Source organism: Pteropus alecto, unplaced genomic scaffold, assembly GCF_000325575.1.
Source record: "Pteropus alecto unplaced genomic scaffold, ASM32557v1 scaffold74, whole genome shotgun sequence".
Taxonomy (NCBI): domain Eukaryota; kingdom Metazoa; phylum Chordata; class Mammalia; order Chiroptera; family Pteropodidae; genus Pteropus; species Pteropus alecto.
The window spans coordinates 4,445,194-4,454,467 of NW_006436291.1; the positions used below are offsets into that span (position 1 = coordinate 4,445,194).

The window sequence follows — 9,274 nt, forward strand, 5'->3', positions numbered from 1 at the left end:
AACAGGAAATTCCAGCCAGAGCCGAATGCTCGGTCCTGCCTGCCGCCCCCATCCCTCAAGACGTGTGGGCCGGGCCCAAGGGATGGCCCAAGATGGAGTATAAGAAAGGCGGGCTTTGCCTTTCTGGGTTTGTGTTTCTAATGTTTGCCCCGAAGGTTGCGATCCCAAGCACTGAACTGATCGTGCCGTGGGGAGGAAGTCCACGCTCCCGGCACCTGAGGGAACGCGTTGGGCAGAGCCACGGACCACAAAAGCAGGGGACACCTCAGGGGACACCTCCCCCCAGGAGAGGAGGACAGGGTGGTCTTCAGGGGGGGCCATCCCTCATGTCTGCATTTAGCTGCAGGTGTGCCAGCAGATATAATGTGGCAATAACACCTTTCTTGGTGGAATCTAGGTCTCCATTAAAAGCCGTGAATTAATGACGAGCTCAGTGGAGAAGATATTTGCCAATTAACAAGCAGCAGCTGTTTTTCTTTCTTTTTAAGGGCCCAACTGATTAAAATTGCATGCCTCATTTAAGCAAGAGTCTCGTGTACTTTACCTGGGGAAAAAAAAGCCCGAGCATCCTTTATTCAAACAAAGCACATGCTTTTGTGATTCATTAAAACACTTTCAAACTGAATGCAGATTATCAATCCACAGCATTTTCACTTCTTTTGTGTAATGTGCACATTTTCAATTCTTTGTGTAGCATGATCTGCCTCCTTAAGGAGAGTCTGCTTTGGCATCACAAATATAAGAATAGTTAAGGGAGCAGCAGTCAGCCAAGAGGAAGAGCCACCTGATCCTCACGACCCAGGAGCCACTCCGGAGAGCATGTCCCTCCTGCGACCTGACAGTGAGAAGCTCGGGAACCGCGTTCTCCAGCTCAGCGCCAGAGGCCGAGTCTCCATCCAGCCCTTGTCTCGTCTAATTACCCACGGAAGCCACGGACTGTGGTGACAACGCCCTGGACCACGGGACAGGTTATGCATGCCTGCCTCTCGGACGCCAGCCTGGCGAGGAGGCCCACCCAGCCCAAAGGCACAACCCTCGTCGGCTGATAGACAGCTACGATGGTTTCTGCCTTTCTAACAGGGCCCGAATGGCTGACCGGCTCCATGCGACTCTGGCATCAAGTCCGGAAGACCGTGCCCTGCCTTTGGTGTAGTAAGAAGGATGCCAGTGGCCCCCTGAGGCTCGCCGTGCTTAGTTGTGCATCCAGCTCACCTGGCAGGTTCAAGTGAACTCCCCGGCCAGGGGGCAATGGATCCAGCTCCCAGCAGGCAGGAGAGTGAGCTGAGGGAATCTGTGTTTCCTTCTCCTCATCCTCTTCTGCCTCTGGGCCTTTCATTCACCCTCCATCCACCCACCACTTACGAAGGGTCTTGTCTGCGCCGGCCACAGCTGACCCATCCCCCCTCCCTTCAGGAGCACACAGGCTTGGGGTGTTTGTATACTCACTGGTCGTAGATACTGAGACCACGGGGCTGTATTCATACTCTCCAGAGGGGCTGGTGACCTTCAGTCGGAACCTGTACAGTGTCCGTGGCTCCAAGCCTTCCACGACGTGCTTTGTGGCGTATCCCCTAGACAGGAGGAGACACACATGCCGATGACATCGCCAGTGCTGACGGCGTGGGACAAGCCATGCGGTGAATACTGAATGCTGTCTGTTTCCATTCGGGTCTGGTCTTGGTTGCTGTCGGCCTCCCCCACTAGGCTGTGAGGGCCGTGAACAACAAAGGACAAGTCACAAGTGGCACATCCGACCCTTCCCACCACGTGCCCTCTCTGCTCCGCCAGCTAGCCCAGTGCTGACACGTAGCTGGCACCCAATGTCATACTTCGGAGAAATCGTTTACCCATGATACGTATCTCAGTTAACAAAGTCTCATGTTTGAGAGAGGAGACAGCCAGCCCAATAGCATACGTGTGGGCGGGTGGTGAGGCTGTCTCAATGACAGCTACGCATCCATGGAGGACAACATAAGACCGTAGGGAAGGGACCCGAAGGAATGAAATGCGTGATTGCGTGTAGCCCATCAGCACCAGAGAGAGGGGCTGCAGAGCCAGCGGCATGCAAGAAACGACTCTAACGTCCAGCCACGTGGCTAAGTTCACCTCGGAGGATGATGTGGGAAACAGGTGCTAAACCCTGTGGAACGGAAAACCCATCGGAGGCCAGCAGTGGGACTCGCTCGGCTCCGGAGGGAAGAAGGACCAAGTCTAGTCATGGGGAGCCTACAAACCGAGCTCCAGGAGATGGGGGTGGGCAGCCTCCCCGCCTGCTGGGAAGACGCCGGGACTCTGCGGAGGTGGGATGACCCCGGCCCGCGGCTCAAGGGCAGGTCCTGGGGCCCTGGCTTTGAAGCCATACGCTTTCTAGGGAATCAGGTCTCCGAAAGTCAACAGAGCGGTCTGTATTCCCCAGTATTGCCCCAAACCTCAGCTTCCCTCTGCGGCCAAAACTTTTATTGGCATCCAACTAAAGCCCATGTATCTCTTTCAATTCCTATTGAATTGGAATTTTCCCTATACCTCGAAGGCTTGCTTTTTGAGGGTGTGTGTGTGTGTGTGTGTGTGTGTCCATCTCTTTCTTCCTTCCTGCTTCCACACCCAACCCAGCTTTGTTCCCTCCTTTGGAACACTCCAGAGCTGCCTGGTCTCCAAGCTTACCATTGTTCTCTCCACGTTCTGCCTTTAATTTTCCTTTCCTTCTCAGCAGACCTCTGCAGAGGCCAGAATCACACTTTGAAATTCACAACCAGCATTTCAAAGATGTCTATGTGCAACCCAGATACTTATATATCAATTCTATTCCACGCGATTCAACAACCATATCTAGTACCCGTAACTTGTGAGGTGCTGGGCCAGGCTGGGGACAGTGAGGCGGTGACAGCTGAGTCGGATGAAATGGGTGAAATGACAGTACTGGAGTTGGCTCACCTGAAGAAACCGGGCATGATGCATCAATTCAATGGCCTCGCCCTCTCTCCCGCAGACCCCACTGGAAGGCGGTCTTTCCCCAAGAAGCAGGTATACGGCCAAGTGCAGGTCTAGAGAGCAGACCGTACACTGCTCCAGGGGAGGCGAATCCTTGGGGGTAGTTTAGAAGTCCTCTAAGTTCCATCTCCCAAACTCACCTGTCAGATGAGCAGGTCCTCGGCTGTGGGAGTGTGTGAGGGGCAGTCAGGGCCCAGAGGAATGTCCTCCAGTGGGGGACTCTGATGGAAAGTCAGGAAAGGAGAGAGCCGCGTCCATAACAGACAGGCAGATGACTCCCAGGCAGACAGGCCAGGGGAAAGAAGGACCCAGAGCCTGAGAAAGAACCATTGGATCAGAAGGACGAGGCATGCCGGGGCGGGGTGACGGGGCAGATGGTCTAGGGTGCAAGCAAAGGTGACAGACAGCCCAATGGGAGATGGCACCAGGCGAGTCTGCCTGCGCGAGGGCCATGTTTGAAAACTGGAAACAATTTACAAAACCCTTCTCCTTTGCTTGTTTATCCAAAATGTAAAATTTTAAGCTGAAATAAAGTCCTGAACACGCATTGATCCCAGCAATGAAGTTTGACTCCCCCGCTGGAGAAAGAGACCGCCCGGGCAGAATCAGTGGAAGATGCCAGACAATGAAGGGCGACAGAGCAGCCTCGTCAGCACCCGCCGTCCCGGCCGCCCAGCAGAGGCATCGGACACATGAGTGACACCATCTGGATCCTCCGGCCCCAACAGAACTGCACCAGCCGAGACCACACGGAGCAGATACACCACGTCCACCCTGCCAGACTGTCAAATCATGAGCAGACGCAGGACCCGCTTTCTCCCTTAGCCTCTACATGTGAGGGTACTTTGTTATGCAGCGATAGATAACTGATACACGTATCAACAAAAAAGAAACTATAAGAAAAGCAAAGAAGAAACAATACCAACAGCTGTAAGAGAAACATTTGAATTAAGAAACCAAGACGCAGAGAAGTGTTAAAAATACCATCAAAGTAAAAGCTCTAAAACAAAGATAAACATTCAGAAAAGCTGCATGGGCTAAAAAAATAATTTTAAACAACAAATATATCAGCCTGGCACAGATGGTCTAACGAGTGGGTGGATTTTATCATTTTGTGAGCCTAGGTCCATATCTGCAGATACTTGAATCACAGAAACTGAGCCCTCAACACCTTAAGGCATCTGCAAAGATCTTTAGGAGCTCAGTGAGAATATAATACCCGAGTCTCAATGGAATTCAACGCCAGGTGTCAAAAATTTAACATAGTTTCAGACCAAAAGATAACCAAAAATGCGCCCCCCTCAAAAAAAATCCAATATTGCTAACTATCACGAGGTCACCCTGAAGCAAATGGCACCTTCATAGGCCCCAGAAAGGTGACTATCAGAACCGTTCTAGAAAGCAGATGTCACTGAAGACCCTCATGGAAGGCTGGAGGCACCCATGACATCAGCAGAGATGGCCCCACAGACAAAGCAGGTGCCACAGCAGCCCGTTAGGGCACCTCACAGTGGTTACAGCACAGACTCGGGGACGACACCGTGACTGCCACGCAGACACAGGATGACTGACGGAAGCCTGTGGGGAAGTGCAGCCTCACCCAGGCACAGTAGGTCAAAAAACGAGCGAGTCTTCTATCTCCACAGTGGAAGGAAACGCACAAAGCACGGAGCGTACCCCTCTCTTTCTCAGTTAATAAGCACGTATTTGATGCAAGAGCTGAGCCAACACGAAATCTAAGAAACTAGTTACCAGCCGCCCAGGGACTCGGCTCCGCACCCCGTCGGTGCCCCCGCCCCCAGCACCCCCATCCAGCCTCCTGCTGGTGGCGCTGAAACTCCTTTCTGCAGACCAGACTCTGCCCGGCCGCTCCACCCTCCCTGCCGCACCTGCTCGAACGTCTGGCATCCCAGACTCCACCCGCGCCCTTCCCATCCCGTTATCCCAGGTCTCTGCGGAAGACCAGATTACTGTCCACGAATATTTGGTGCCCTCCGAGGATTCCGCGTCCCTCCGCGATTGCACTCAGACGTGGCCGGGTGGCCCGCTCTGAGCAGTGAAGCATTAGCAAAAGGATGGTATGTCATTCTGAGCAGAACACTGAAGAATCACCATGCCGTGCATTGGTCCCCCATGTCACACAGACCGACGATGGTCAGGCAGGGGCCACGCCAGGCGCCCGGGCTGCAGAGGAAGGTCAGCGCAGCGTGGGGCCGTGGCCGACACACAGCGGGCCCTCAGCGCGGGAAGTGGACCGCTGCCTCACAAGCCACCAAGACTCCAGAGCTGACGCTGCACGCTGTATAACCCGACCTCTCCCGGATGTGTACGCATCCTGTTTTTCTCACGTCTCGTTCGTGGTCCACCAGCAAATTGTTCAAATCCGCCTTTAAAACACACCCAGATTTCGACCACGGCTCACGCTGTTGCGTTCTCTCCCCCACAAATGACTGCACGAGCTTCCCAGTCAGCCCCGCCTGCCGCCTCCAGCCCAGTGTCGCCCAGCAGACAGCGGTCCTCGGAAAGCGCGAGCCACGTCGAGCCGCGGCTCAGCGCAACGCCCCACGATGGCCGGCCTGCTCTCGGAGTAAAGGCAGTTTTCTCGATGGCCCCAGCCGTCCCCCCGCTGCCTCGGACTCATCCCCATCACTCTCCTCCTTGCTCACTCCACTCCTCGGTGTTTCTGGAACACGCCAGGCGCGATCCCATCTCAAGGCGACTTCGCTCGTTATTCCTCCTGTCTGGAACGTTCTTCCAGATGCTCGCAGGCTCCAGAGCACCCGCACGTGCTCCTTTACTCAGATGTCGCCTCCCCACTTCCACCCCCGGCCCCAATTTTTCCCAGGCTTTTTCCTTGTTTCTTATCATCACCTGTCATATTCTGTATGTTTACGTTTATGTACCTTCTTTGTCATTTGTTTTCCTCATCATGAGAGGGGACCTTTTGTCTATTTGTCCAGTGCTGTATCTCCAGCATCCAGTGTCTGGCACATAGTAGGTGTTATTAAAACATGCTGACTGAATGAATGAAATGCATAACATAGGCACCAATTATCGCAGAGGGGGTGGACGGCACAGTAAAGGGAGCTTCTCGGCAGAGGTAGAACCTGACTTGAGCAGAAGAAAAGATGGGGCAGAGGGAAATCTGTCCAAACGGGGAAAACAGCTGAACACACGTGTAGAAAAAGGCAAGACACGGTCACCGGACAGTGAGCAGGTCTCGTTGGAGGGCTCTGCTCAGAAGTGGGACAACCACAAAGGTCGTGTGCACACTGTCAAGGGCATCCGAGTCAGTCTGAGGAGACCCAGCGAAGACGATTTGACAAAAGGCGGATTCAGAGGACAATTCACGCAGCCATGCTAGAGCGAAGGAAACCGAAGGCAGAACCGAGGAATAAGGCCACCTCTTCCCCCCAGCAAAAACGCTGGGCAGTTGCGGGAACCGGGGTTATAGCAATGAACTAGTCGGAAAATGGAGCTTGCGTCCTAGTAGAGGAAAATGTCACCATCTAATGGGGATGTGCAGAAGGGACCTGCAAAGGGAGAACTTTCAAGGCCGGGTAGCCAGCTGAGGTAAGATCACGTCAAAGTGACACTGCGGATTCGTGACTGGCCAGTGGGTGACCTGAACGAACACTGCCAAGTCAGGCTGCAGCTCTTCGACCTAGACCCCAAGGTCAGACATTCCAGACAATGGTTTTTACAAGAAAGGTGTTTGCCAGTTTCAACGATACCTAGAGCACATGACACAACGGAGTGAGAGTTCAAGGTTAATACGGTCTAATTCTGCCACCTAGTGTCAAGGTTTGTGCTGCCGAAGTTCTGAGTGAAAGCGAGCATTTCACAAGCCCGTTTAGAGCTGGGGTTCCGAAGGCTTCACAGCTGGCCCCGCAATGCCAGGCCCTCATCCGAGTGTGTCCCTGGGGACAGCCCTCAGGTCTCTGGGGAAAATGCGACGGCGCAGACAGACACATCGGGCAGGAGGCCCGTGCACACGGCTGTGGTTTCCCCTGTGCTGTCCACCTGGGCGCCCAGCAAAGGAGACCAGCAAAAAGGAAGTAAAGACCCAGGACGGCCCCGGCCGACGACGACCCACACACAGCTGGCAGCGCGAGGGAGACGGACGCGAAAGCGAGGGCATCCTTCCTCCTCCACAGCGACACTCACAGTCTCCTGACTCGAGCTCTTAGGCGGGAGGCACCCAACGGAACGATGCACGACGTGACATGATCGGAATGACATTCGCAAGTAGCCAGGCCAGGGGTTCCTTTCACTCGGCAGCTACGTTGCAGCCAAATGCAGATTTCTTTCTCAGGCACAAAGAACCGTTCGTCCCATCCCAGGGACGTGGCCGTTCAGGTGAGGGGTGAAGCCTGCAGAGACGCCCACTCGTCAGCACCCTCATCCCAACGCTGCCCTGAGGGACCCGTCTCCTGACCCCGTCAGCGCCAGCACCCTGGCTGGGAGAGCGCACGGCAGTTTTCCAGGACGTCACCGCTGGGGGAAGCGAGTCACAGGCACCCGGTACTTCTCCGGCTGATTTCTTACAAGCATATAGGTACCTACGATTATCAAAAAATTTCCAAGTTTCATTTAAAACCATATTTGCATCTCATTTTTGGTATTCCTGAAACAGATCATTTTGCAAGTGATAAACTGCAAAGGGAAGAAATAGGGGTTGGAATGCAGACTAAGAAGAAATGATGTCTTAATTACTTCCGTAGCATTCATTTATTCATGCAACAAATATTTTGAGGGCCTACTGTGTGCCGATGTTGTCTGGGAGCTGGGGACAGGTGTTAAGCAAGCAGGATTCTTATCCACCTGCCGCTGAGTTTAATGCCGGTAGGAGGGAGACAGGAAAACGAACAGGCAAACAGGTGAAATCATTCCAGCAGAGCTAAATGTTACGAGGCACACGAAACAAGGCCGTGACGGAGAGGGTGCGGGGTGCGGGGTGCGGGGTGCGGGGCCCGCTACTCCGGGTGGCCTTCTGAGGTGGGGGCACTTGATCCGAAGGTCGTGTTAGGTGAAGGAGCCCGCCCTATAGGAACAGACGGAAATGTGTTCGGGAGACGGGCAGCCAGCCACTGGCGTGGGAACCAGAGCAGCCTGGCCAGGACCGAGCTGGACAGAGTTAACAAGGGCGCAGTGCTGTGACGTGAGGTCCAGAGTCACCGGCTGGATGGCCTGACAGGAACCTCCCCTGACCACTTCGAACTCCCCTTCCCTCCTGTCTCCACATTTTGGATTTTAAAAAATATACCATTAGAATATTTCCGAAGCCTGAGAGGCTCTCGAAGGTATAAGAGGTTTAATTTCAAAGCTACCACTGATGCTTATTTTCCAAAGATTATAATTCATAAAAAGCATGCATGCAAATGATGCTGACTCATCCTTTTAATTTTAAAACGAGTTGTTTTGGAAACAATAGAAACCATCCCAGCTAATCAGGGCATCGAAGCAAAATGTTACGCAGTTCGACGCTGCACCTACGTATAAATGAGACCGTAAGTGTGCACTTTGGGGTCTTCCTCTTCGATGGAGAACCTGAACCACTGATCCTGAGGCCCATGGCGTTTTGCTTTCTTCTCCAGGTCCCAGTACAATTCGATGCTGTGATGAGTCACTTTGCCCACAACAGGTGGGTGAGGTTTTGAGAATGGTGTGATTTCTAAAAAAGAATGAGACAGATTTCAGGACTCCATGCATAAGGAAGGGAGATCAGCAGAGTGCATTATAGCGGTTCTGGGATCGATCTACGTCTTCCTGTGCATCGTGTAAGTACCCCTCCCTACTGCTGGAAGAAGTTCTAAAAAGCTTAAGCGATGGAACATTCAGCTGACATAGCGAGCTACCGCATCCTTCAACGAGCAGATTGTACCACACCCATCAATGTCATACTGCACTCGTGGGTCAAAAGGCTGGTTAACGAATCAGATTAATTAGGCTGTTGATGAAACTCAGTTTGCCACTCTAATTCTTTAGTGAAATAGTGTCCGATACTTGCTGGCAGACAAAGATGAGAAGAATGATACAGCTAATCCAAATATTTGTAATACAGATGACAAAAGGTTGATATCTATTCTATAGAAACTGCTCTTACAAACTAACCAAGTGGAAAAAAATGCAAAGGCTACTAACAAACCAGGCAAAAGATGAGCAGCAAAAGCAAATGGCCAGTATAATGTCCAAAAAGATGCTTGTATTCTCTGGTGGCCATGGAAATTTAGAACTTTACATCCAGTCGGACTCTTAAAACCAGATATAACTACTGGAAGTGAGG

General features: G+C 52.7%; 1 protein-coding gene across 1 annotated transcript in view; it reads right to left on the reverse strand.

The window, feature by feature from the left end:
* FANK1 (fibronectin type III and ankyrin repeat domains 1) overlaps positions 1-9,274 on the reverse strand; it is a 61,491-nt gene that overhangs the window by 14,126 nt on the left and 38,091 nt on the right. Inside the window, exons 2-3 of the mRNA XM_015590174.2 lie at positions 8,485-8,662; positions 1,447-1,571 (exon numbers count right to left, since the gene is read on the reverse strand). Coding sequence (XP_015445660.1) covers positions 1,447-1,571; positions 8,485-8,662 — 303 coding nt within the window. The remainder of the gene's footprint in view (positions 1-1,446; positions 1,572-8,484; positions 8,663-9,274) is intronic.